A 27,316-nucleotide genomic window follows, 5' to 3' on the forward strand; every position below is an offset into this window, starting at 1 on the left:
CCCCCCCCCCCCCCTCTTTCAACCTTGTCTTTTCTACCAATTGCCTGTCTCGTGTATGATGACCCGAACTCGATAGTGCGTCCGCGGTAACGTCGTGTCTTTTATCTGCTCCTACAGCAATGGCTACAAGGGCCAGGCCGACGCCCAGGATACACGCGTGGGCTTACGTGAAGGAGACGTGCGAACCAAGTGAAATGGGCTATGCTCAGTTGTCCAATGGACTTAGGAACTGGACTACAGGCTATGCACCGAAGAATGATCACTTCTGCACCAAAGATTTCAAGGTTGGCTCTTAGGGGGATTGGTATCTGGACAGTTGCAACATCTGATGATGTCCAAGGCAGTTTCACTGTCATTTTCTCTGTTGATTTAGTCGACGACTTCATGGGCAAGTGTTTAGATAAAATAATGAGGATTTGCAAGTGATACACTGACATTATCGTCGAAACAAGCTTTACCGCATGCCATCACTTATTTGTAGTATTACAGAATAATGAGGCAACATAGATTACATACAATTTTGTCGCAATACCAACGCTCATAACATAACCATGTCGCACTCATTGGTAGTCGCTGTGGCCTGTCGGTCTCATGCCATCCACTTCTCCTGACTCTTTTCCAGACTTGCCCTCAGGCTTGCTGTCAGATTTTCCCGAATCCCCCGAGGTGACATTTCTCTTCGGCTTTGAAGAACCTCCGTTATCATCGAATTTCACAACCTCGATGTTCGTCTCCACGTTGCCCTTGGTCGCGCGGCTGTATGGGCATACCTCCTTGGCCTTATCGACGACCTTCTGCACCTCCTCGTTGCTCAATCCCTTGACGCGGACCTTCATTTCGACACGAAGGCCCATATCGAGCCCCTTCATGTCGCCGACGAGATGGACCGTCGTCTCGACGACAGAGTCCTCGGGTTTCTTGGGCATCTGGATCTTCATGCTCGTCGCTGAAGCGTTCATGGCGCTTTGGAAGCACGCGCCGTAGCCGGCCGCGAAGAGCTCCTCCGGGTTTGTCTTACCCTTGTCGCCGGGCCCGCCGAGGGCCTTGGCCATGGTGAGGTCCACAACGAGGTCGTCGCCCTCGACGTGCCCCGTCCGCGCGCCGACGACCCTTGCGGAAGCGCTGTAGAGGACTGGGGCGGATTTAACGTTGAGAAGGCGCCTCTGGGTGTTTTCTACGCGTGATTGCATAGGGATACGGGCTGATGTTGGCGCAGCTCTCGAGATCACCCGAGGGAGGCGCTGCGCGAGTCTGAGAGAGCAAATGGAGGACGCCATGGCGATGCTGATTTTGGTGTACTTGGATGTAACACTTCGGGGTTTCCAGGCAAAGCTGATTTGGTGATGTGATTTGAAGTGTGAGCAACCTCATAGATTCCTAGGCTTGCCCTTGGGCCTTATAAATACAGCTCGGAGCTAACTATGGATCGCTTTTGAGTGTACCGGTCACAGTGACGTAAAGCATCTCAGCCACCCCCGGACCACCGTCCTATATTAGCTGAGTCATCAAGAAAGCCGAGCCATGATTTTAAATTCTCTTAGGAATCAGTAGACACTTGTTTTGTTCTGGAATGTTTGCTTTTATTACACGGATGCCTACCTTTTAGTGAGAGTGATTCCGCTGCTTGTGCTGCCTCGCTTGGGGAACGCTGGTGCATGTATGTAAGCGACATTCCCTGCGTGCAATACTATTGGCGCCAACCACATTGATGGTTATTAAACTTACCAGGAAAATGAAAATTGATTCACTATCCAACTACGAACGGCCGTGTCCACTTTTAATATATTCAATTCTTGACCATTTCTGTGGTTTTAGTTCCTTATAAGGGACTTGGACAAGATGCGGACTGAGTCATGATAGCTCGGATGAAGAAAACGGTGGAACAAACCGTGCTAAGCTTATCGCCTTTGACGTAAAAGGGGGATGGGGGATATATGAATGCAGTAATTAAGTCATGCAAAAATTATATTGTATACTATTGAGCAGTAACTACTACGAAGTGTAATTACACACAAAAGTAAACTATAGAGGCCTTTACACCTTACAGTCAATATACAAGCAGATCCTGATGTCTTTTTGAAAGTTGCAGGGTAAACAATCAATACACTAGTCAAAATGTCATCTAGTCAATTCTGAGTAGCGACAGGTAAGTCACCGCAACAGGTTTCGGTCAACATAATTGTGCTCGAGCTTAACATAGACAATACCAAATAATACCTACGGAGCAATTGATGAAACACTTGACACTTTGCTTCAGCATTTAAGATATTTTCAGCGATGTACAGGAGAGGTCCACCGTCTTCCATGTTGTGCAATGATGCAAGTGATTGTGTATAGCAACTGAGGTCTTGTCCAGTCCAAGTACGGAAGCCATGCCCTACTCAAAAGCAGAAAACTAGATACAATAACAAGCCAGGGCCAGAACATGAGGTCTCTTAGCTTGAGCTATCCCAATCCCACTTTGGCTATCCTAGATAGCCTAATATGAGCAAGGGAATCAGCGCCTAGAGTTGACTTAGGCATTGCTGCCGCCGTCGACATTGCTGCAGACGCAAGGGTTGTCCCTAATCAGATAGCAAAGGTTAGAAGGTATTATGCCTGGACAAGAGAGGCTGTACATACCCGGTAGTGCAGAAGCCGTTGACCTGGCCCTGCTTCTGGCACTGAGCGCGGCAGGCAGACTGCGACTCGCAGTCAATCACACAAAGAGATGCATTGTTGCTATAATTGGGATGGGTTGTTAGCATTGGCTCGTGTTTTGAATATGAAGGCAAAGTGCTTACAGCACGAGGCAACGCTGAACGCCGTCACTGCTCTGAGGGCAGGCAGTGCGGAAAACGGCGGGACACAAGTCGTTAGAAACCGGGTTCTTAGGGGTGGTTGGAGGAGCGGTGCTTTGAGCAGCGGTGCTTTGAGAAGCGGTGCTTTGAGCGGTGGCCAGCACCGGGAGGAGAGCAAAGAGGATGTTGGTGAACTGCATTGTGGCGGTAGATTGGGTATTGGAGTTGAAAAAGGAAGCGTTGGATTTAAAATGTAAATAAGAGTGAAGAGAATTGGAATGATTGGTGATGTTGTTGAGAGTGATGAGGAAAAGAGATGCAATCACAAAGAGGAGAGAGACGGTATTTATAATCTTTGATTCTTTGCTCAAGAGCAACTTCAGGTCGTGTTTTCATGCATGTATCTATTCCTGACGGGTGTGACGCCGATCTCCACGAGGCTTCTGTTACGGCTTGTTGCAAGGAACTTTAGAGTTCGTGAGATCTACTCAGTTAGGAGCGGCGTGTCCGACTGTCTTGTGATGTGTTGAGGGTTAAGATCAGCAACATATTATTGCCCAAGACCATACTGTTCGTGGATCAAGGGTGCATGAAAAGAAGGGCTAAGAAAAGAAGGGGCAAGAAAAGAAGGGGCAAGGTGAAACCATGTTGCGAATTGCAACCAAACTCTCGATAATATGTTTCACTCCCTCCTCCTGATTTGGTTGAAACACAATACTGATATAGCAAGGCGTGCTCGTCAGAATCTCAGTAGAAGGCTGCACGCCGGTAGGGCAGACTTAGAGATGAATATGAATACGCCCGCTTGGTGGATGCACTCACTAACTACACCGTGATCATAACATACATATAGTAGCGTTAGATAGTATTTACTTGGCCATTGTCCTTTGGCATAACAAGTTCCTGTAAGACAGCAAAGCTGGGAACGGTTTGTGTCATGTACAGTGGGGTGCCAGAAATCATGGTACATGTACACAGTATACACCTATTTTACTACTTTACAACAAGTAATATTAAGCTAATTAGATACTTTAGAATTAGAAAAAAACACTAAGTAAATAGCTTAAGTAAATCTTTATATATCCTCTAGATAGGATTTTATTTTACTAGTGTAATTAAGTAGTAAAGTTAAGAGAGATATATAGTATCCCTTATATTTTAGAAATAGTAGACTTATAAGGTAAAATACAGTATAAACACTGTATTTTTCCTAAGAAAAAAGTTAAGCACTTAGACTTACTAGTATATAGATTTTATAGCTTTACTAATATAGAAGTAAAAATAAAACTAAAAGTAGGATAGTATAGCTAATAGACTAAAGTACTTATATATTATTTTTATTATTAAGTTTTATACCTAATACCTTGAGATATAGTGTATTTTTATAGTGTAGTTAAGGTGACGCACTGTGAGGTGTACCATGACTTATTGCACCCTACTGTACCTACCGCCTACAATTCAGTAAGGATTGCAGGCCTGGGTTCAACCCATCGGCGTTTCGCGGAGAGTTCGTCGGAGAATCGACTTGCCTTGACCTAGGCTCTGGAGTCCCTTTCTGGTAAGTGTTGCCGCTAGCTATCGCTGATTAGATCCACCACCAGTCACGGTAGGTATCCACCAAGGCTTTTCAACAAGATCGTCCGATGGCGTTACTTCGTCCTTACGCATGATCGAGCACCCCTGCAACACAGGTGAACACCTTGATGATACTCAGTGGTATAGTTACTTTGATCGAATATAGTTGTTCTAGAAGGTCCAGTCCAGTTCACCCGGTACATGAAAATCACAATACGTTATAACGTAATACGCAGCATCTCTGGCCACATCTCAATCTCTCAATACGGTACAAAATACCCGATAAAGTAGAGCAACTGCCGGATCATACTCCGAATCAACCATGGCGCGAACGAACTAGACTGAAAGTTGAAGTCGTGCAACGGAAGGGCTGTTAGCTGGTGAATTAGCAAGCCGAAGTAAAAACAGTCGCCGGCAGGTGCTCTAAGAACGCGATATGGGGCTATAAGCCTGTACTATTGTTATACATGCTCCTTCTGAGTCAGGTGCGCCCCAAAAGATGAGACAGGATATCTATTCTGTTTTACCATTTGGTTGCAACGGTGTCTTCATACCTCTCGTTCTCGGTTTCGGCCCGGTGCCAACAAGAAAAGACCGCCTAAGGACTACGGTGAGAGCGCTATTGACTAATTAGCCGTCAACATATGAATAGAGCTATTCTATGTCCTGGCATCAAGTTCTAAATTGTACAAATTTCACACCTCCGTTTGCGCCCGCGCCTTGATTGATCGCTCGTCCCGCTTCCGTTCATCCGGTCGTTCCTGCAAGTTGTCCGCCTATTACATACCGTAGTGTTATGACTTCTGCAAGGAAATACCCTAGTTCCATCGAGACAGCCCCTTATTTCGGTTCCCGATAAAGTCCGTTCGTCTCTGACAAGCCAGGAGGCCCACGCACAGTTTCACTTTGTTAGCACTTCAAACTTGACCAGTCCTTCTAGTTGGAATACGAGTTGCAGATTGATAAGTATAGGTATTTCGACGTAGGCGGATTGGTATTGTGACATAGCACTGACAGATACCTCGCACTTCCCTCAGCTATCTCTCTCTAACCTTTAACCCTTAATAGCACATCTCTTACTCTAACACCAGTCCTCACTCTAACCATAACTTTCAAACCTACGCATCTTTCTCTTTTTTTCCTGTCTCTTAATTGCTCTCTTTCTTCTTAAGTTATCCTCATTTCTAGAGAGTGCGCTTAATGATGTGAGCGAGTCTAGATGTGGCAGTTGTCAGTGCACTTTTTATGGGGAAAGGCTTGGACCTTCATTGAGTAGCTGCACTTGCTAAAAGCAGTTAGATAAGTCAGTACTCCGTACACCAATTCGCCTACGTCAAAATATACCCGTACTCCAGATTAATATCTAACTGAAGAATACCCCAGTTTTCTTTTTTAAGTGTAATGCCGAGTGGCGGGGCCTGCCAAGAAAGAGTCTGGATACACGGCCTCGGCTGAGATTCAATATACCTACCCACTGGTCTCATCGACGGCTACTCGACTCATTGCAAGGTAGGCATATCATATTATTGATAAGGAGACCTTGCAACCCGCGGCCATACTCCAGGTATACCCCGCATGGTAACGAGGCTAAAATAACCAAAGATTCCCTACACATTCACAACAGGCATTATGCCGTTACTCGTATTGTGCTTCAACAAATAGGAGACTGACTTGTGATTGCTAGCAGGGGCATATCGAAGCATGAAAGTATGACCGCCAGCCAAGCCGCTGCCATGGCTTCCGAAATTAGATCATATGAGCCAAGAAAAGAAGGCAATTAACTATCAGATTGCCAGACAAGACAACGCAGCTGCATGGAAGAGCAAGCATCGAACGTGGAAGGCAGGGGTGCGTGTGCCAGCTGCTTGGTAGCGACGCCACGCGGTTGAGGGCACACGTGTACAGCCATAAGAAAGGTACTGAATTATGTGGAATCCCAGCCAGATACAATGACACGTGCAACTGACTCCACTCCCAGCAATGCGGTATTGCAATGAGCGAATATTTAGATAACATCAATAATATCAAAATGGGTATAATGGGCACTATCAGCCCCGTTGTAATTACTCGTGATAGTCGCTGCGCCACATAGCACGCACCCAGTCAGCTATTCCTCATCTGCGGCCACCACCATTGACCGGGTCATTGCAGTCAGACTCTATCTCACGACTCTCGCACAAGTCTCTATCAATGAGGCTCGATGTGAAGAAGCGGGAGGTATCTAAGAATACGAGGTGGCGGCTGTTGGAAAAGCTTTCGGAAAGTTCCGATGTAGTCAGTGTTTTGCTTTTTTGGCATTGTGTTCGAGTGAAAATGGAGAGTACAAGCCGGCTGGATGTTTGAGTGGGTTTTAACAGTTCAAAAGAAGAAGAAAAGAAGAAGGGGGAAAAAGCGTTACTTAGATGGAGGCACGGAAATCATCAAAAAGGTACGATAAATAAGGCCCAGCATGCGAGTTGTCCAGAGTAAAGGAAGCACTTGTAGCTAGGAGCCTAGGGAAGCGGTTAGAGAAAGAGCATCTGACGGATTGAAAGAGATGATGATCTAGAAACTGGCAGAAACTTTTGTGTACAGGCGGCTGGGTGCTTAAACCATCTTAGCTTTTGCTATCTACACACACCTTGTTTGGTCAACTGGTTATTGTTTCATTCTTCTTTTCACCCCATTTTCCTTTTTCTTTCTTTTGCCTATCACGGCTTGTCTTTTACTACTGCAGGCAACAGGTGAAGCTAGTACACATTGTGACAAGACATAACGAGATGCAGTCGCGTCCGATATACTCTTTGGATTCTCTATCGCTTAGAAACCGGAGCTTTCGCGAGACACAGAGGAGAAAAGTCTCGAGAAACTTGAAAACAGCTAGCATCAACAACAGGGTTACCAACTCTTATTACCGAATTTTACAGCTTATTTTCACTAGTCCGTCCTTTTAGTTTGTGTAAACATCCACTTCCCTCTTCTATCTTGACGACAGCGTCGGGTGGAGAGCTTCCGTTCATGCCCCTAGCCTCCTCGTGGTTATCCTCCTCGTCCTTCCTAGTTAGAAACCGCCTCCAAAGCCCATCACCACCTTCCCCGCTCTCGACTACCCTCGGCAGGCACCAGCCCCTGATATCCTTCGCTCTGAAGCAGCCTCCAAACACCGCCCTCCTCCCCTCCTCCTCGCTCTCCCGCATGGCCTTCTCGGCGATCGCACGCGCCCCAACCTCGCCCACAGCCTTCTCGACCACCCGCTGCACGGGAACCCAGTCCCCTGCCTCGTCCCCCGTGACAATACGCCTCGCCGTCCCCGGCCGCCGGACCATGCAAACCAACCCGAGCCGCCGGCACCGCCCGCACGGCGTCGACGGCGTGGTTCTGGTGAAGGTGCACGGTGAGGCCGTGAGTGCGCAGTGAATGCACCGGCCGCGCGTGTAGTCGCGGAAGTAAACCGGGGGCTGTCTCGCCAGGGTGGCGGCAAGAGCGGCGGCGGTCTCGGTATCGGTCCTGGGAAGGACGGGGAGGCCGTCAGCATATTGCATCTCCGACGGCGGCCGAACCGACGACCTGGGTATGGGGCACGGTTGGAGACGAGGAGTGCGCCTTGGACGGCAGGCGGTCTTGGGAGGAGGCTTCAGGAGGAGAATCGGGATGCCTTCAATGTATCGCAATTTAGTAGAGGGCAGAGGACGTAGCTCACCCACGGGGTAGAATCTTGAACGGTTCTGTTCTGGCTCAGACCAAGGCTGGTATTTCTTCACAGTGGTTTGTGAGCTTGCATGGGCAAATGCCTCAAGGAAGGGAGACCTCGCACTCTCCTGTCGAGTTGTCTGCCTCACATTGGGCCTGGGACTAGTCGAAAGCAACATGATCTGGATTGCGTGCTGTACTTAATCGATATGTTTCGAAACCTGGTAATGTTGAGACAACGAAGACAGAGTATTGAAGATGCACTGAAGAGCACTATATAGTTAGACACGGAATACTGAGACGTGCCGGAGTCAGAAGGTGTCCCTGAACAACCGCGAATCCCATTCCATCACCTACTATATATAGAGTTGCGGAACAAGCTTGATTGCTGCAAACCACGCGTTTTCACACGCACAATTCCTTTTTCAAGAGCGTAAATATCCCACAAAGACCTCACGCCGCAGAAGATAACAATCGTACAGGGCCATTGTCCAGGCCGACTTCGATACTTAGGCATCATATCATTGTCATGTCGATGAATGACGCGGGGCTTAGTAAATCAACCTAACCTTATTTTTTAACACGTTTCATGGGTATGAATTCCTGTCTAATTCCATAGGAATAAAGAAACCAAGCGTTGGATTGCGGGCTCTGTGTCGGGTGTATCAAAAGGGGACGAACGTGTCCTGGTCCACCTTGGCAATTGGATGCGATGATTATGACTAAAAGCGTAATACTGTCCTGTACGTACTTTGGTGTCAGCCGACTTCAGGTCGCCATGCAAGTCGAAATGGTGTGTTATGTACGTCGAAAAGTAGGAGCTATCGAGCCCCAAGATCCGCCGGATGGGAATGTTGACATACACTAAACAATGGTAATAGGAGGAAATGGATCAGTACCCGCATGCAAAGGAATTTCTGTGCACAACCTCATTTGGGACATGGGAAGAGCACGTTGCGGTACATGTCGATGGCGGGAACATTTCCTCAGTATTGTTTCAATTAAAGCAGAGCGAAGAACACGCATATCCGCCAGCAATACCTCAAAGGGTGTTTATTCAACACTCCCGCAATAATGTCCAAGCCACACCCATGATCCCCTTTGCCATCCGCCTGTAGTCGTCCTGGTGTAAAAAATAAATAAAAAAGAACACAATGAAAGCCAAGCTGCCATGCCGGTTCAAGGTCCTGTAATACCCCTTCTGCGCACTCGTGCGGACCCCCGAAAAGATAGAAAATGTCGATGTTATCCAGCCACGCTGCTGATAACTTCGGAGCCGCAAGTTCCCAACGCCGATGAGATGGAGGTAAGAATGAAAAGACAGTCATGTAAAACCCTAAGTATGCCAGTTTCCCTTTCCCCAACGCCAATATATGAAAAGTATTGATCAGTATCCTTGGCTCAGATCGCTAAGGAGACAAGCCGTCGACTGGCCAGGGCACTCGACGTCTGAAACAAAAGCAGTTATTCGTAGCCGTGAGGCATTGTGTCGATTTTCCTTTTAGTGAATTGATTTTCAATCTCCCTTTTGAGCAAGGTTTTGCCCCAGGCTTATGAGGCGTGCGATGGCACGCTACGCGGCGTCACGTCACCACTGCGATTGCGCCCTGGAAGCTGAGCCGCCTGCTGCGATCTCGATGCCTCTGCAATCATGGCCATTTTTTTGCGGACGGTCGACAGACGAGCAGTTATCATTTGAATCACTAGACAAAGGTTAACACCGACGGTTAATTCCTGGGAATTGCGTACAAGACTTACTTCGGTTGACAACCTGCTGATCATCGCTGTCCAGGTCGCTGGAGATCTCCTCACGTGGAAGATCCTTGCCCGAGCTCGAGTAGCGCCGCTTAATCGTGTCCTCGTCGTTGTCCAAGACAGCTTCAAGCATACGAATGGCTGTGACGTAGTAGGTGACGCAACCTTCAAGGTTCTCGTTCGTAATTTCGTCAATGGCAGCGGTTCGGCTCATTTCCAAGGCTCGATCGTACATCAGCTTCTCGGCGCTAATGCCCGGGGTGAGATAGACATCCTTGGTGCCTGATGTAGCTGAGCAAGCCGACTCTCCACCATGGTTACTTGGGTGGCTGGGGTGGTCCTCTGGGAGCTTCTGCTGAACAGCAATGAGCTTCAGGCGGACGACCTCCGTCTTCTCCAATACTTCGTTAAAGCGACTTCGCACCCACTGTACGGTCGAGTTCATTCGTTGAGCAAGGCCTTCCTTGGAAACCTCAACCACAGATGCTGCTGAGTCACCGCGCGTTTTCCGTGTCCACCACAGACTTGCAACGTCCATAGCCCTAGCCAAGAGAGTCAGAGCCTTGACGTAAAGAACCAACGCCTCTTCCGATAAGAGGACCTCGGCGTCAATTGTAAGTCCATCCTCGTCTCCAGTGATCTGGTCCGCAGGCGTACCGCCGAGTCCATGCTCCATCGATGGTGCGAGAGGGAACAACTGCTTGTACTTGACCTCGGCAAAGCCGTAGACGCAGTCACTTCGATGCGCAAAATCTTGGATAAGCTTGACGGCTCGCGCATCTTCATCTATGGGGGCGCTTTGCCTGCCGTCACCGATGAGACCGACAGGGGCCGATGGCGTCGGGTAAGCAGGGAAAGGGCTGTAAAGAGGCGGAGACGCCCCTTTACCACCCAGCACATGCTGAGGAACTTTGAATCCAAACAGACGGACGCTGGCATCAGATATGGCCTTTGCGATAAATCCCTGGGTTGTTGGGCTAGCCGAAAAACTCTTGCCATCATATGAATCGTTACGTTCATGACCGGAGCGTCCCTTGCCCTGTGCAATTTGAACAGCGTTGGAGGGCTGCACGCGTCCAGCTCCGGTCGTCGAATGAGGGGGGCCCTGTTGGGTTGCTCGACGGACCATCTGTCCTGACTTGGGTGACAACGAGGTTAGACGCGGGTTGGCTGCCATTTCGTCGGCAAATGCATTCACCTCCACGTGTTTCTTCTCGACGACGACGTAATCTCGCTCGAATGCGACATCTTGAGCAGCCTTTTCTTGCTCTGTAACGCTTCGCTCCGTAACAGGACGAAGCTTATTTTTCGACAAGTTGTCATTGAGATAAGAAGTCGGCGGTGACGCAGAAGCCCGCGCTGAAGGACGGTTGAGAGACGCATTAGAGAGCCTGTGTGGCCGACTGGGCGCAGATGTCGAGGGCTGAGGCAAAGGCGGACGGCGAATTCCTAGTCCCTCTCCAGTCTCTTTCACTGGCGACTGTCCTGTACGTGTTGTGGCCGTATCGGCTGTAGCTAGTTGAGCTCGACCTTCAATCGGGTTGGGCGATTGCGGTGATCTCAAAGGCCTGTCACGAGGCGACCTGGCCACGTCTGCTTGCTCACGAACAGGTTCGGTCTCAGGTTGTCGACGAAGAGACAAGCGGCGCGACAAGGACGATGTCGAGTCAGATCGTCCTAGAGATCGCAAATCCCGGGATGCTTTTGGCTCCGGCTTAGGAGGAGCATCATCCTCAACCGTACCTGGGATGGGGTCGGTCAGGATTGGGTCGTTGAAGAAGTCTTCGAATCTCATGCGCTCAACAGGGTTGCGAGTGAGGAGTTTGCCGATGAGCTTGACCAGCTCTTTACTGACCACAAGTTCCTTCGGGTACTTAACCCTATCCTCGGCGGCTTCGATCTTACGCAAAAGCTCAACGTGGTTTCGGGCGCGGAAAGGAGGACGACCAGTAATCATCTCGTACAAGACCGTCCCGACGGACCAGAGGTCAGCCTTGGCGTCGTACCGCTCATAACGGAGAATCTCCGGTGCCATGTACAAGGGCGATCCGCAGAGAGTGTCGGCGAGCGAGGTTGATGGAAGGACGCGAGCGAAGCCGAAGTCAGCTAATTTCAACATCGGAAGGGATGCGAGACCAGAATTGGGGATCAGCGAGTCCTGGCTGGCAGTTAAAATTGGGCGGGAATGCGCTTCCCTGAACCTTGGCGATGGCAGAAGGAGAAGGTTTTGGGGTTTAACATCTCTGTGCACGTAATTCTTCTCGCGCAGGAACTTCAAGGCACTGCCAAGCTGCTGGAGAAAATGGCGGGTGACAACTTCGTGAAGACCCGAGTTAGGGGTGACGGGGTACTTTCTCGCCATCTCATGGGTTGCAGGATTGGTGCCGAGTTTGTCCCTCTTCTTAATGAACAAAGACAGATCACCGAGCTCGCAGTATTCCATCACGAGGTTTATGTGTGTGGCCGATTCGACGCAGTCGTGCAGAGCGACGATATGAGGGTGACGAAGAGTTTTGAGAATCTGAATCTCGCCATAGAGGTTCTCTCTGAGCTTATTGTTGAGCCGGCCCATTTCCACCGACTTAATCGCTACCGTTGCTTTAGAGCTCTATCATAGCGGGTCAGCACATATGAAGGATGAACGTGTACTCAGGCATAGCAGGGGACTAAGAATACATGGCCGTTCAGGAAACAAGAAGCAAGGACTCAAGGACATCACAGCCTTGCTGGGGAAAGCAGCCCACGAGAGGCAACTGGGGCAGGGAGCCTACGAACCTTATGGTAGCCACTGTAAACTTGGGCAAAGCTGCCCTTGCCGATTTCACCTCCAATCACAAAATCCCCGATGGAAGCATCGCCTTCGCGTCGCCTCCGCGAGGAGGACGAGGTTGGGAGCCGTTCTGCCATGTTTGTCGCCTGTGAGATTGTCTAGGACAGGTGCGAGGTTGAGGAGCAGTCGAGTCCAGGCCGCGGGCCTATTCTATTCGAAAGACGTCGGCGGCGCGCGGTATCGTCATGTACACGTCCGATGTGTGAGAAGAGATGATCGAGATGGGTCTGGTTGATGAAAGGAACAAGAGGGAAGAGTTGCGCGAAGAAGAAGCAGAGACGGGCAGGTAGGCGCAGCTTCGGGCAGCAGCCTGTATATTGGAGTTATTGGTTCGGCAGGCAGGGACTGTAGAGCAGACAGCAGGCAGCTATCCGATAGGTCGAAGGCGCACAAGCGACAGGTCGCTGTTGAATGAAAGGGCCGTCGTGACGTCCGTGTGTGGGTGCAGGATGGCCTCGAGGACGTAGCCGGTATAGAAACGAAAGTCGACAGAAGTCAAAGGCGGACAAGGATGGATTTATTGGGGTATTGAGATGAGCAAGCGATGATGGGAGGCGAGGTGGGAGACACCGAATGGTCGAGATGGATGTGACTAATACGGGCGGGCGAGGAGCGTTAGAAAACAAGCTAAGCAGTCGAGGTATCAGCCGTTTGAGGCTCTCGCAGTGTATGGGAGAGTTTTCGGGGGAGGTTTGCAGCCAAGGTCCAAGGTCAAGCTAATGACTCGGAGCTGAGAAGGCTACTGGCGTTTGTACTCGGCAGGCACCCTGATGGAAAGGAGGTTGTGGACAAGGCAAACGGCGGTACAACGGTGTGGTGTGGGATGTGATGTATGCTACCTTGGGTAGGTCTGCACAAAGGTCGGAGAAGGGAACCGGGGGCAGAGAAGTCGAGAGTTGTCGTGGGTGGTGGGAAAGCAAGTAGGCGAGAGAAAACCGAGCGGCAATAGGAGAGAGGGAGAGAAGTCGAGGTTGGCGGAAGAGGAAGAAAAGCGGTCGAGATGGGGATGGATGGGCAGGCGACGTAGAAGAAGGTCAAGGGACGCGCCGAAGGAGGGAGTTGAGTGACAGAGACAAGACGGGAGTGACGAGGACGGATGGGGCCCGAAGTGGATAAGGCCGATAAGATAGGGCAAGGTTGTGTGGTGTGCGTGCGGTTGATGCGATAAAGGGTACCTAGCAGTTGGAGCGGCGCAGCGATAGCGCCAGATGGGTGACGGGGTGGATGGATTGGATGGACTGTAACAGGGTGTACTATAGGCACCGTATGTGATGCGCTGCGTTGGTGGCTCTTGCTTTTGGGGTTTCTAGAGATGGGAGACGGGGGTGATCTGGAGTCCGGGCAGAATGATCAACAAGCTGATGCCTTGTGGTTTCGGGGCGCTTGGTCTTAGTCAACCAACCTCCTGATCGGGATGTTGAAGAAGCGCTGATGTGGGCGGCGGCCTGTTGGTGGATGCGCCGTGATGCTACGGGTAGAACAACAGGACGGAGAAGATGTAGCTAGAGTTGTGCACACACACACTCTCTCTCTCTTTCTCTCTCTCTCTCTGTCTCTCTCTCACACACACACACACACACGCACACACCCGGCGAAGTGGCCACAGTCTACGCAGTCAGGCCGAAATGAGTTTTGAACGGGGAAAAAAGAGTTGATGGTTGGGTGGATGGATATTGAGCGTAGGGGACAAGAGAGGTCGGAGGAGGTACGTTAAGAAAAGCAGCAGCGCATGTGTCTGTCTGCTGGGGGAAAGTAAAGGGGATGGATGGATATCGAGGGCAACCAACAAAGTTTGAGTCCTTGTCGAACAATAATACACTAGGAGCCTCTCTTTCTCTCTCTTTCTCCCACGACACATATTCCCTGGGCCACAGGACGGTGATAGATCGGGCGGGTGACCTGAGGACGTGCAGCTGGGGGCTCGTGATGCGGTGCGCTGCCCTGTCCGGTGGAGCTCTTTCCCCAAGGTGTGCGAGTGTGCACCTTGCACCTGCTTGCTGCGGTACGTGAAAACAAGTACGTACACTATCGGCTTATTTTCAAGCCGCTCTGGAACAGCCAATGCAGGTGCATCGCGACTGATGGCCCCGCTCGTATCCCCGTGGTCACTGGTCAGGGGTCTTTCTGATGGTGGGACGGGGATGCAGCTGGAGAGGGATACCTTGCCTGTACTAGTCCAGTCTCGGTCGCGCAGGAAGGGGAAGGGGGTAGACAAGCGAAAATGTGGGGAGCAGACTCACAAGATGGCGAATGGGGGACTGGGCCGAGTAAGGGTATTGGCTGTAGTCGCACTCAAATGCCATCATGGCGCGATAAGGCTCATGTATCGCGATAAGACTAGCAACAAGCACACACGGAAGGCAGGAGGGACTTGCTTGCCTTCACCGCCCCCTCCCACCATCACCACCACCATTACATTACCGCCAAACCCTTCCTCGCGTTGCCACAAACGCTCTTCCCCTTCTTTGCTGCACTCCTGCCTATCTACCGTTGATTACAGCACCGGCGACACGCCGGATGGCAGAAAAAAGGGTATGCCGTGTCGGTATTTGCATCTTGTCTCCTTCCGTACCCACTCGCCGAGCTCGCCTAACTTCCGCGTTTGGGAAGGCGGCAGACGTCGAAACAGTTTACAGGCCCTTGCCGTCCTTCCACCAGTAGGTATGCAGAGGCAGTCCTAGGCAGATAGAGGCAGAAAAGGCAAACAGAGAGCACGGGCGCGACCTGGACAACACTCGGGTGCTGTATGTAATAGATAGTACTATGTACTTTTTCCACATGCACATGCCTGCCTACCAAGGTAGCTACCGAGGGAGGTACCTGCTGTACCTATCTATTTACCTACTTGGGTAGGTACATGGATGAGTATCTCAAACCTGGGCCTGAGGCACTATACATGGTTGAACGCTGGCAGTCACCGACTGCCATGATTCCTCGACTCGGCCAACCCGCTTGCTTTCCTGCCGCGGGACACAAACAGTTTGCCAGTGTCTCATCTCAACGTACCTACTGCGTCGTTGCTATGGCGTGCCTCCTCCTCCTCCTCTCGGCCCCCCTGCGTCGAGAAGCCTATATTCATCAACGTCAAACCCCCCATATGTTACGAACTCCAAAAAGGTACGTACACGATGCCGTCTGGCTCGCAGCGCGCTACCAGGTACGTACCCATACGGCTTGGCTACCTACCTAGGTACCTTCGGAACACCTGTCGCCTGGTCGCTCGTCCCTTGTGGCCATTTCATCGTTTACTTGTAATTAGGCACGTCGTAGCTGTGGCAGAAATCTCCATTGGAACCCCCTCCCAGCTTTTTCTCTCTCCCTTGTGGCCTCTATTAGCGTTCAACCGTGTCTCTGCAAAAATCAGTCCAGTGCAAACAGGCGTCTCCTTACCTCTTAGACCTGCACATGGCACCACTCTCCCCTGTAACAGCTTGCCCCCAATGGAACCTTATCCACTCACTTTACAGCAACCCTAACGCAGCTAGCTATCTATGCCTGCAGCCCACCTTTCCAGTATTCCACCCGCCCTTCCAGATGCACGCCAGAGAACCCGGCCGGACGCATGAAGCTGCTGTCTTCTGGGTTGTTGCCGAATCGCAGAGTCTACGTTGTTTCGACACGTTAGTTCAGCACAGTTCTCGGCCAGGACAGGATACTGATTGCAGAGTATCTCTCATACCTCGAATGCGCGGTCCAGCCTGCACGTCAAAACGCTATCATCGCTCACGGCAGCGTCACTCGTAAACTACTTGGCACTCACCGATGTGGATTTACAGGGACGGGCGGATGCATGTTAAGGCTTGTACACCCGCCGCCTAGCCGTCTTTGCCTCCTACTAACAACTCAGCAAACACATGCCATGCCTACTTATCTCATGTGAAAACGAACAGACGACGGCTTGGCTAGCCAGCTGTCAACCGCCGTTCTTGCGAACCATGGCACAGATTTCACCAACCTAGATCCCTCGTCTCAAGCGTCCCAGCCGCTTGACCGCCCAAGTCCAAGTTCACGACCCCGAGTCCCCTCAACCCAGCGAGCCATGGCGCAATCTTATGTCCCACACACTTCCCACCGATGCTGAAATGTCCCAGGTACATGACCCTGATGTTTAGGCCGCCAAAGTCAAAAAGTCTTTGGCCACTCCCCCGTACGGCTCTGCCTCTGCACAGCGCTGTCGTCGACTTGCCGGTTGTCGCCTTGAAACTTAGGCTTCTGGTCCAAACAGCGGCCCTGCCTGATCTGTATCTGATCTCATCTTGACTAACAGAAAACGTAAGCCCCATACTTTGGAACGAACTTTGCCTACCCAAGAACACATCGCCTGCAGCCCAGCACTTTCACGTCTCCCGGGATGAGTGCTGTCCCTGGTTCTCCTTGTCTTGCCTCAATTGCACAATAAGCCTTATTGTCCAGGCTGCTCGTCGTTCTGCCTGGCGTCAGCTCCCCCGGCCAGCCAACCGGATCACCAGACGATGTCTCCGTAGCGGCGCTGTCTCGAGAGTCAAGAATTTGTCCACTTTGTGTTTCTTCATTGTTAGCGCTGACCGTGGCTGCCCCAGTTCTCCCCCTGCCTGATGGGTGAGATACGGTAAGGCATACAAACAACGTCGACACGCCGTCCAAACCAACCACACAGCGACGGCCAGCACACTCTCGGCTACTGTGCTATCGTGATCGGGGGTTTCGGGTATCGTTGGAACTTGCACCAGAACCGCGACTGCAACTGCAACTGCAGTGCGTCCCTCAAACAACTCAGGGAGCCAACAAGGATCTCGCTCTCCACCCCTCACCCCGTCTCCGCCAATACTGCACTACCTTGCAGCAAAGTACCGTGCCGCATCGGTGACAGCCAGGGATGTTCAAGTGGCCCCAGGCCAACGACACCTTTTTGTCGTCTTCGAGCACGGCCCGCTCTCTTATCGCCCTCTCATCCTTATGCACCAGAGGCCATCGTTATTCTCCCCTCCCCCCAAAAAGAAAAAGACAGAGAAAAGAAGAAGGAAAAAGCCCTGTTTCGGGTCACATCATCTCGTGAAACTTATTGACATCACCGACTCTGGTCTCGAATCGCTCACACCCCACATGAAGATTTCGCATGAGGTGGGAGGCGAAGCTCAAAAGGCAAAGGCAGAGAGGTGCTCGCTGTGCCTGGCGACTAACATAGATGGCGCAACCCCCTTCACCAGAACCCTCCAAGACATCTTGTCTTACCAGCTAGCCAGCCACACGCATGCAAGTGCCCGTCTGGTGCCCCAAAGCGGCAATCCGAACTGGGTCCCGCGTCTTCGGAGCCGTCATCCATTCTCCGCCGATCAGCTTCTTCTTCTTCTTCTTCGTCAGAGAGAGAGAGAGAGAGAGAGAGAGTCTCGGCTTCCACCCTCGACTACACAATCCATTGTACTGTCTACCGATGCGGATTGGTTACAAGTGCCTGATCTTCTATAGGTTCACCATGCTCCTGCCGGGGGGGCTCCAAGCCTGGAGCAAACACCCCGAAGGGATAGTCAGCAAATAGTTATCTGCATCCCGGCTAATCTTCACGCTTTGGTTCTCCCTTGCATGCAACACTAAGGCCCCATTTCCCCTCCAGACTTGCTTCGACAAGCTCTTAGCTCCAGCCGCCAGCATCTTGGGGAGTGGATGCCCGCAGCACCCGAGGTCTTAGCGCGTTGAAATGCAGCCTCGCCGCCAGCGATCGACGGTCCCTCAATTGTCGCTCGGCCAATCATCCACGCCAATCAGTTGATGCTACCGATTTCGAATTCAGATCAGGGAGCGATGGGGGTGCTGGTACACGCAGGCAGGACGCTGGCTCCAGACTCTGGCGATGAGGCAAGCCCGGGGAAGCACGGGTTGTAGCCCTCGACCTGTGTGGCCCAGGATTGCTATTTTCTCGTGTCCTTTTCCCACGGGGTCTGGACATCTAGACCGAGTAGCTAGCGGTTTCATGGACGACGGTTTTGTGTTGCCACTGAAAAGTGCTCGTCATTGAAGTCCATTTGGGCAGCACGCTTTCTTTTTCCTACATCGCTGGATGCGTGGCAGAGTTCACTGACTGCACTTGTCGTCTCGTCACCGAGCAGCTTGCCTCGAAACCCCCCCCTAGCGCGCCCTGCATCTTCGACATGCCATGCCATGTCTAATCGAGGCTTTGGGTGATGCCTAGCCTCTGATGCTGCCCACGTCATGCCCGGGCCCTCTGCATGCCGTAGTACCGCACAGGCGGCCCCGGACGAAGGTTTTTCGGGAAGTCATACCATGGCACAACCTCCGCATTCCGCGCACCGGTGTTCCCTGTAAGATGCTCGTTGCCGGACTTGCACGCCTCCTTGGACATGCTCGTTGGTCCAATGAAGTGCTTGATGTGCGCCTGACACCGATGAGGCTGGAACTCAGCATGCAGCTAGCTGACTAGGGAAAGCCTCATTTGCGTGGCGGTTGGGCGACACATGGTAGGCAGACTCACTAGGCCGTCATTTGTAGTTGTTCTCATGGCGGTATGTTGCACAAATGCGTGTCGCAGTCGACAAGTCGCGGAGAGTATTTGCGACCAACCAAACAAGGTCGCCGTCTTTGATGCAACAACCCCCATCGCCACCTCGGCATTGCACCGGGTGCTGGAGGAGCCGTTGGATATGCTTCTGGGGCCGCGAGCGCCCGGTTGTACTTGTCTGACTTGATATATATCAACACGCTCTCCCGCATGAACTATCGCTCGATTCATTTGTTGAGCGGTTCCGGCAAACTGTATTCTTGAATCTAGCCACACGACTTCACAGTTCCCGCAAGTACTCGACTTACCCTCTGTTATAGTTCCGCTGTGTGATCCTGTTGCAAAGGCACTTCGCTGGTGGCTATCGCGCAAACACATCTCAAAGGTTAAAGGTTTCCACCATCACTCTACTGTCACCCGTGTTTCTCTCAGTCCGTTCTCCCCAGTCCCTCATTCCTGGCCCCCTTTGTCTTCTTCTTAAGCCTCTGCGATCACAGCGAGAAGAAGAGTGCGCACGAGGAATAAGGCATCGTGTACGTTCGAATTGTCTTGTCAGCCGTACGTATATGAATTCCGATCGGTTTTCAAAGCTATTGCAACCCTGTGTCACAAAATCGGGGAACAACAAACGTCAAGTAGCGACACACCCTATGCCTCCCTTACAGCATCTTTCCTGTACATCGAATACGTTCTTTGCATCTACAAGGAGCCTGGGTGAAAAGTCGGGCCTAAACGGGCCCGCGACGATGGCTTCTTCGAAGCCACAGGGAATTGCCCAAAACCAAAGGATATCGCCCACCATTTGTTATACAAGTGAACCATCGGTTGACTAGGAAAAATACACATTTCTCCCTTGAGAACTGGTTGGAAGACGGCGCCGAACAGCCTATAGCAGCCCTTGACTTTGGGTATCGGGAAGTACACAATAATGCAGTTGTTCAATGGCTTCCGTTAACCAGGATAGGCAAGCCTTGCCGAACATGCCTCTCTCTCTCTCTCTCTCTCTCTCTCTCTCTCTCTCTCTCTCTCTCTCTTCATATATCCGAACATGCTGCCCCCCCTCCCCTTCGTCAATCCTGCCTGTGCCTCCAAGCCCGTCCGCGTCTGACTGACCTCGCCGGGCGCAAAACGGCCTCACTGTGAGGACTCCATCATGTCCAGTCTGCGTGATGTGACAAGCCAACAGATGGCACACTGTAGGTCAGCCAGCCATCCATCCTGTCAAGTGTTATGAGCCGAAGTGAAAAAACAACGTCGCCCAACATAAACACAAGGCAAATCCAAGAGCATATAAGCGTCGCCACCACCTCACCTTGTTTCCGCAATCCATATGATTTTGACCCTCGGAGCCTGTACCGGGTTGCACATGAGGAAGAAGCGCACCTTATCAGGATGCATCGTACATGGGGACGTCAGCAGTTAGTGGGAATGCTTCGCTGCAGCTCGACGTGTTCACCCCTTGCCGCTACGTGTGCATGGTTGTCTCTCTGGCTGGCTGGCTACCTGCCGGCACCATATGCAATGCAACACAACTCGCCGGATCCGTATATTCTCAACAGCTGTCAATACATCAGGCACATGCACAAACCCTTACATACACACGGCGGTGCGACGTGACTGGCATTCTGTGTGTCGTGGCAAATCGTTCTCTGATGTTTTCTTTCAGTGCTCTTGCGGTGTATCCGGATTCCACTCTATCGCGATCCGTTGAAGCGCTACATACATATATGCACAACTAATAGGTAGCATGAATGGGAGAATGAGTCCCTACCCTCTGCTTCCCACCCGCCGCATGGACTATGCTCCGAACTACGGGATACTGAATAGATCCCAATGCTGCCTGGAAAAGGTGGGTGAGTGTGACCCAGCCATAATAAGTCCCCCTTGTAACACAAACATCGGCCCTGGCCTTCAAGGGTATAGAAAACAACAAAGTGCCCAGGACGTGTGATGCTCCTAACGCCCAAAGGGTTACCCAGTCGCAACAGCATGCATTTAAACCAATACCACTATTCCTCCGGGTCCAAATTCAGATTTGAAGAAACACCCGAAGAAACACCCGCATCCCCTCCCTTGTGGTATGAGGACACCGGCATCTCCATGATCGCCGCATGTTCTGTGTGTCCACTATAGGGATTGTATCCTGCTGACACCCAAACCGTCACCGCACCGAGCGTTTAGTGATGTGGCGCCTTTTCGACGGTAGGCAGCTCCTTAAGGGCCTCGCCGATGATGTTGAGGGCTTTGCGGAGGTCGGTCTCGGAGATAACTAGAGGGGGTGCGAAGCGAATGATGTTACCGTGCGTGGGCTTGGCCTATTGAAAACAATGCTGTTAGTATTCTCAAGATTCTCTGTCGGAGTATCGTGTAACTTACCAAAACACCCTTCTCCTTCAGTAACAGGCAAAGATCCCAGGCTGTTCTACCTGCAGCAGCGGACTCGTTGATGACAACGGCGTTCAGAAGACCCTTACCACGCACCAGCTCGATGATGGGCGAGTTCAAGGCCCTAATGCCCTCGCGGAAGACGTTGCCCAACTTCTCTGCCTTAGCCGTGAGGTCTTCCTCCTCCATGATCTCCAACGCGCGGATCGACACGGCGCATCCAAGCGGGTTGCCGCCGTAAGTAGACCCGTGCGTGCCGGGCTCAACCACAAGCATAATCTCCTTGCTTGACAGCACACAGCTTACGGGGTACAGGCCACCAGAGATGGCCTTGCCAAGTGTCACCATGTCGGGCTTGATGCCGGCCCACTGGGAGCACAGCATCCGTCCCGTGCGACCGATGCCAGTCTGGATCTCGTCACAGATGAAGAGAACGTTGTGCTTCTTGCAGAGATCTTGCACTCTCTTTAGGTAGTCATCGTCCGGCACCACAACGCCGGCCTCGCCCTGAATGGGCTCGATGATGATGGCAGCAGTGTCCTTGCCGTGCGCCTCGAACACCGCCTCGATATCACCAACATTGTTGTAACGAATGGGCTGACCTGTTGAAGGATTGAGGGCGCCAATGTTGGGAACATAGGGACCGTAGTTGTCTCTCGACTCGGGGTCAACAGACAGGGAAATCGCCGTCATCTGGCGGGGACGTCAGCGTCAGCGATCGAGGAATCAGTAGCCGACAGATGACCTAGGATTACTTACCGTGCGGCCGTGGAAGTTGTCATTCACTGAGAAGACCAGAGCCTTGCCCTGTTCAACACCCTTGACCTTGTACGCCCACTTCCGCGCAATCTTGATGGCCGTCTCGACAGCCTCGGCGCCCGTGTTCATGGGTAGAACCATATCATAGCCGAAGACCTGCTGGATCTTCTCGGCCCACTTGGGAAAGACATCGTTGTAGAAGGCTCTTGAACTGAGGGTCAGTCTGCCAGCCTGCTCGGTCAATGCCTTGACCAGCTCGGGGTGACAATGGCCTTGGTTGACGGCGCTGTAGGCGGAGAGGAAGTCAAGGTACTGCTTGCCCTCGGGATCCCAGACGTGGACACCACTTGCGCGGGCGAAAACAACAGGGAGCGGGTGATAATTGTGGGCGGCGTGCTCATTCTCGGATCTGATTGCGGCATCGGTCGAAGAGGCATGGTATCTCGAGTCGACCCCGCCATCGGACTGAGGGGCATCGCCGTTCGCGTGGGGAGCCATTGTGCCTGGTTGACTGAAAATATGTGGATGTGAGATCAGTTGGAGTGGCAATTGATTTGTCAAAGTGAGTGTGTGTAACTTTGGGACAGGTGGCCGTTGGAGAGAAGTTGTGGAAACTAAGGAATCATCAAGAGAAGAGGACAGGAGCGAGGGGCAAATCGCGGGGTACTAGGTAATTATACCTTGGCGGGCGGCGAGCGTCCCCAACCCTTGACTAAAGGACTCAGGTGCGATACGGAAGCAGAAACCTGGCCAACATGCGGCGGTGGCGGCGGCGGCGGCGGCAAGGGTCTAGCAAAGCCCGGAGGCGAGCAAAAAAGAACAATGTCTGGCTGGCCGCAGGCAAAGAGTAACGAGGAAAATCTGAAGGCGAGCCCGGACCATGGCCTGGAACCAAAGTCGTGGTGTCGGAGTCAGAGAAATGGCACTATGCCTCTAAGTGCAGGTATGTTCCCCTAAGCGCAGGTATAAGCGGCTCAAGTGGGTGAGTGGGAAGGATGACGGCCGAGGGAACCATGTAGGGGAAACCATCCCGGTGCCATATCTAGTCACATGGGTGGTCAAGGAGAGGGGTGTGTGGCCGAAGGAAAGCGGCGCACTCAGGTGGTTTCTCGTTACTGGAGTAAGAATATCGTAATGAACAAGAGAAGGCGCGGTCACCCGGTGTTGCTGTGGGAGGACTAAATCATGCAAAACGTCAGGCATTGTTGGGGAGGATAGTGTGCATGGTAAGAGGCGGGAGGGAGTAGAATGTTGAAAGGGTGATAGGAAACAACATGGCCAGGAGACAAGACATATCCGGCCCAACCAACAATAACCTTTTTGCCCATAGGAGCGGGACTGGAGGAATGGAACGACAAGACGAACAAGACAGCGAACAAGGCAGTGCCGATAGCCGTGCATCTATCTATCTGTGCACGATGACGACGTTGGTAAGGCCAGCATAGAAACGAATTGCATTCGCCTATCTACATGCCTGCCTAGGCCAGCACCTCTTCTCATTTCGGATACCCATATGCTGCAGGTTGACCAGGCTTCACACACACATACACATATAAACACACATTGAAGATATCAATTCAGTGCGTAGGGATCCACAGCATGGAAGATCGAACAGAACGGAAAGAGGCTATCAGGCTATTTGACACAGGCAGGAGCAAGACGAGCGAGGAAGGTCCTGGTCTCACCCAATGATGACGTCCCTATTTGCATTCCCGCCGCTCGGAGCCAATAGGAACCTCTTATTATTGTGGGTATATGACGAGGAGCCAATGGGTGCCATTTCAGGTCCAGCCAAGTGGAAACCGCGACTTTACAAGTACCCTACCATCGTAACAAGGCTCAAGCCTGAATATCAAGGTTGTATGTACTATGTATGTAGGCTAGGTGCTCCCAGCGTCTCCCCCATCAGGCTTTCGGCGACAGTGACTCTCGGTGCTTTAGTGACCAATTGGTCGAAGGCAAAGGCCTGTCGATAAAACTTTAGCGCTCTGCATCCCGTCTCGACATTCCATTAGCGATCAGCAAGGCCGGCATCACAACTTCTTCTGTCATTCATTCTTCCTAAACCTACTGCCTTCTCGGTTCCGGCTGCCAGCACACAAAACGGCCAAGAAAGTAAGAAATAGGAAAAGGGCGAAGGGGGGGAAGACGGAAAAGAGGGGCCTAACAGGAGGCATGCCCAACACCATCAGAATTGATACACACACAAACACAATCACACACACACGCAACACGCAACACGCACACACCAACCACGTCCACGTAACGCCTTCTGACTCGCCAACACCGTTTCCCTCCTACGAGGAAAGGACTAACTATCAGCGCATTCCCGGCTTCCGACCGATGATTACGCAATAGCTTCCCTCCTCCGTGTCCTCCGCCCCCCCTCTTCTGCCACGCTGCCCCCTTTGCCGCTACCGCCGCCGGCCACCAAGGAGAAAGGGTGTCCACGCTTTCTCCACAATGGCTTCCGTCGGCTCTCCGGCCGCCCGCCCCGAACTCCTAATGGCAGTTCGTAACGAGCGCAACAAGCCCGCCGTCTTCCGGTCTCTCCTCGTCATCCGTCTCCTCAACGCCTGGTGGGTCCTCACCTTTTTCCAGCCAGACGAGTACTTTCAGGCCCTTGAGCCCGCCTGGCGCATGGCCTTTGGCGAGGGCAGCGGCGCATGGATTACTTGGGTGAGTTATTGGCGTTGACCCCTCCTCGCGTTTCGCAGCTGGGGGCGTCAATTGGCTCATAGGTTTTTAATGCCTTGTCGTGGGTTGTTGCTGACTTGCATAGGAATGGAGAAACCAGCTCCGCTCCTCCCTGCATCCTGCCCTCTTCGCCGCCGTCTACTACCTGGCAGACCTAATCGCCCGCCCGCTCCCCTTCGCCAGGCCATGGCTTCTACTCGCCGCCCCAAAGGCCGCTCAGGCCGTCTTTGCCGCGGCCGGTGACTGGTACACCTGGCAGCTGGCCGTCGAGATATACGGCGCCGATAGCTCCGTCTCATGGTTTGCTGTAAGTCGAGTCCCGCGTTTTCGAGCCCGGTTGACGGCGCGCGCAAGGGCGGGCGCATAAGAGAAAAATGTCTGCTGAAACACTCTGATAGCTGTTTATGAGCATGTTCAGCCCGTTCCAATGGTACTGCTCGACAAGAACATTTTCCAACTCGCTCGAGACTACCCTCACCATCATGGCCCTCAACTACTGGCCATGGGAGCTCCTCGGCGATGCCAAAACCGAGAAGGAGAACCCCAGGCCTGCGAAATCCATTCTGCACACACCAGGAACCCTAATGAGGTGCGTTTCTCACATTAGAGCAGTCACCTAGGAATTCTCACTCACTCTCACAGCCTCCGTTTCTCCCTCATCCTGGCTGCAGTCGCAGTCCTCCTTCGTCCAACCAACATCCTCATCTGGGCAACAGTAGCAACCGCGACGTTGATCCGGCCCCTCATCACCCGGCACTCCGTCCTCACGGCGCAGGCCGTGCTCATCCTCATCCGTGAGGCCCTCCTCTGCGGCGCCCTGGTGCTCTCCGTCTCCCTCGCCTCGGACCGTCTCTACTTCGGCGAGTGGACCTTCCCGCCCTATAGATTCCTCTACTTCAACCTGTCCCAGGCCCTCGCCGTCTTCTACGGTCGCAACGACTGGCACTACTACCTCTCGCAAGGCCTGCCTCTCCTGTCTATCGCCTATCTCCCCTTCGTTCTCATCGCTCTCTACCGCCCGCCGTCGACACCCTCCAAAATTCGCACACAGACTCTCAAGACTCTATCATGGACGGTCTACGTCGTGATTGCGACGCTTTCCCTAGTCTCACACAAGGAAGTCCGCTTCATCTACCCCCTCCTCCCGGTTCTCCACATTCTAGCCGCCGCGCCCCTGACGGGCTTCTTCACCTCCCCTGCCCCGAGACCGACCTCTAAGTCCCCGCTTCCGAAACCACGACTCCGGCACAAGCGCCTTCTGACCTCCGCCCTGGCCCTCCACGCCCTCCTGTCCTTCTTCCTGACTCTGCTCCACCAACCAGCCCCCCTGATGGTTCTTACCTTCCTCCGCAACTCCTACTCCCGTCTCCATCCCGTCACCTCCGCTTTGTCCGTACCCGCCAATTCCTCGTCGGAAGAATTGTTTGCCTTCTTCCTCACCCCGTGCCACTCGACGCCCTGGCGCTCCCATCTCATCCATCCGACCCTCCGCGCCCGTGCCCTGACCTGCGAGCCGCCCATCCACACGGCCCCCAACACCCCAGAACGCATCGGTTACCGCGACGAAGCGGACCGTTTCTACGACGACCCTCAGCTGTTCCTGTCCACGGAGCTGTGGCCCACAGGTGACACGGAGACGGACAGCCCCGTCGTGGACGAGAACGCGTCCTCCGCACCACCGGCGGCTGCCGAGGACATGCCCCGCTACATTGTCGGCTTCGAGGGCATCGAGCCCTGGCTCCTCGACTTCTTCGACGGGCCCCACGGCCAGCGGTTCGGCGTTCGCCCGAAGCGAGTCTGGCAGGGCTGGAACGGCTTCTTCAACGAGGACCCCCGGCGGCGAGGGAAGCTTGTCGTCTGGGATACGGGGCTGCATGCCACCGTGTCCTAGCTGCGTACCAACAGCACACCTGAAAAGAAACACGGAACCTGGCAATAGAATGGGCTGGAACGCGTGATCCGGGCCAAACGACACCCAAATGGTCCTCCTCCGGAACAGGGTATGTAAATCATGTATTATATACAATGTGTAATCAACCTTCACATGAAGCTGAAGAAACCCAAAGATGCCGTAAGTCATATTTGTCATGTAGAACTAGCACACCCTCCAAGTGGGATACGTGGACCCCACATTTACCCAAGAGTTGACAAGATCACGCATATATGACAGAATAACGATGCGGAATGATGGCCCGTTCGTAGTGGATCAAAACGTAAAAATGTCGTTTCTTTTCCATTCAACACAAATAACCCAAATCCCTTGGCACGTCAGGAGGGTACCAAAGACCTGTACTCAACAACGCCTACTTTACTAGAACCCCTTCATAGCGAGCGAGCCCGTGGGCAATGCATCGCCTTACACCAAGCCAAACG

General features: G+C 52.4%; 9 protein-coding genes across 9 annotated transcripts; 2 read left to right on the plus strand and 7 right to left on the minus strand.

The window, feature by feature from the left end:
• Positions 1–441: 441 nt before the first annotated feature.
• Positions 442–1,395, minus strand: LY79DRAFT_536550 (OsmC/Ohr family). Its single transcript, XM_060556613.1, has one exon. The coding sequence runs from the start codon at positions 1,275–1,277 to the stop codon at positions 561–563; it is 717 nt and encodes a 238-aa protein (XP_060419653.1). The 5' UTR covers positions 1,278–1,395; the 3' UTR covers positions 442–560.
• Positions 1,396–2,515: 1,120 nt separating this feature from the next.
• On the minus strand, positions 2,516–3,077 carry LY79DRAFT_655585 (biotrophy-associated secreted protein 3; the record flags this gene model as incomplete). The annotated part of the gene is made up of 3 exons (XM_060562670.1): positions 2,784–3,077; positions 2,623–2,721; positions 2,516–2,564 (listed from the first exon to the last, which is right to left on the minus strand). Exons 1-3 carry the CDS (start codon positions 2,978–2,980, stop codon positions 2,516–2,518), a joined length of 345 nt encoding a protein of 114 aa, XP_060419654.1. The 5' UTR covers positions 2,981–3,077.
• Positions 3,078–7,255: 4,178 nt separating this feature from the next.
• LY79DRAFT_665555 (uncharacterized protein) lies at positions 7,256–7,876 on the minus strand (the record flags this gene model as incomplete). The annotated part of the gene is made up of 1 exon (XM_060563085.1): positions 7,256–7,876. One exon carries the CDS (start codon positions 7,874–7,876, stop codon positions 7,256–7,258), a length of 621 nt encoding a protein of 206 aa, XP_060419655.1.
• A 1,065-nt stretch (positions 7,877–8,941) lies between these two features.
• LY79DRAFT_204870 (uncharacterized protein) lies at positions 8,942–9,545 on the minus strand. Its single transcript, XM_060551488.1, has one exon. It carries the CDS (start codon positions 9,350–9,352, stop codon positions 9,026–9,028), a length of 327 nt encoding a protein of 108 aa, XP_060419656.1. The 5' UTR covers positions 9,353–9,545; the 3' UTR covers positions 8,942–9,025.
• A 30-nt stretch (positions 9,546–9,575) lies between these two features.
• LY79DRAFT_505628 (uncharacterized protein) lies at positions 9,576–12,686 on the minus strand (the record flags this gene model as incomplete). Its single annotated transcript, XM_060553640.1, has 3 exons — positions 9,576–9,727; positions 9,783–12,387; positions 12,555–12,686. 3 exons carry the CDS (start codon positions 12,684–12,686, stop codon positions 9,576–9,578), a joined length of 2,889 nt encoding a protein of 962 aa, XP_060419657.1.
• Positions 12,687–17,218: 4,532 nt separating this feature from the next.
• LY79DRAFT_204901 (uncharacterized protein) lies at positions 17,219–18,194 on the plus strand. Its single transcript, XM_060551489.1, has one exon. The coding sequence runs from the start codon at positions 17,545–17,547 to the stop codon at positions 18,052–18,054; it is 510 nt and encodes a 169-aa protein (XP_060419658.1). The 5' UTR covers positions 17,219–17,544; the 3' UTR covers positions 18,055–18,194.
• A 3,085-nt stretch (positions 18,195–21,279) lies between these two features.
• On the minus strand, positions 21,280–22,978 carry LY79DRAFT_686970 (ornithine-oxo-acid transaminase; the record flags this gene model as incomplete). The annotated part of the gene is made up of 3 exons (XM_060564677.1): positions 22,247–22,978; positions 21,479–22,180; positions 21,280–21,417 (listed from the first exon to the last, which is right to left on the minus strand). The coding sequence occupies exons 1-3, from the start codon at positions 22,742–22,744 to the stop codon at positions 21,280–21,282; spliced, it is 1,338 nt and encodes a 445-aa protein (XP_060419659.1). The 5' UTR covers positions 22,745–22,978.
• Positions 22,979–23,903, minus strand: LY79DRAFT_204953 (uncharacterized protein). Its single transcript, XM_060551490.1, has one exon. It carries the CDS (start codon positions 23,645–23,647, stop codon positions 23,180–23,182), a length of 468 nt encoding a protein of 155 aa, XP_060419660.1. The 5' UTR covers positions 23,648–23,903; the 3' UTR covers positions 22,979–23,179.
• Positions 23,904–24,709: 806 nt separating this feature from the next.
• On the plus strand, positions 24,710–26,834 carry LY79DRAFT_586490 (Alg9-like mannosyltransferase; the record flags this gene model as incomplete). The annotated part of the gene is made up of 4 exons (XM_060560643.1): positions 24,710–24,925; positions 25,029–25,250; positions 25,342–25,532; positions 25,586–26,834. The coding sequence occupies 4 exons, from the start codon at positions 24,710–24,712 to the stop codon at positions 26,832–26,834; spliced, it is 1,878 nt and encodes a 625-aa protein (XP_060419661.1).
• Positions 26,835–27,316: the final 482 nt, after the last annotated feature.

Source organism: Colletotrichum navitas (assembly GCF_030913465.1).
Source record: "Colletotrichum navitas strain CBS 125086 chromosome Unknown LY79scaffold_3, whole genome shotgun sequence".
Classification (NCBI taxonomy): Eukaryota; Fungi; Ascomycota; class Sordariomycetes; order Glomerellales; family Glomerellaceae; genus Colletotrichum; species Colletotrichum navitas.

Excerpts from the sequence above, each read along its gene's own strand:
- LY79DRAFT_204901 (XM_060551489.1), top strand. The coding sequence starts at position 17,545 with ATGCACCAGAGGCCATCGTTATTCTCCCCTCCCCCCAAAAAGAAAAAG.
- LY79DRAFT_204953 (XM_060551490.1), bottom strand. The coding sequence starts at position 23,647 with ATGCACGGCTATCGGCACTGCCTTGTTCGCTGTCTTGTTCGTCTTGTC.
- LY79DRAFT_204870 (XM_060551488.1), bottom strand. The coding sequence starts at position 9,352 with ATGACTGTCTTTTCATTCTTACCTCCATCTCATCGGCGTTGGGAACTT.
- LY79DRAFT_536550 (XM_060556613.1), bottom strand. The coding sequence starts at position 1,277 with ATGGCGTCCTCCATTTGCTCTCTCAGACTCGCGCAGCGCCTCCCTCGG.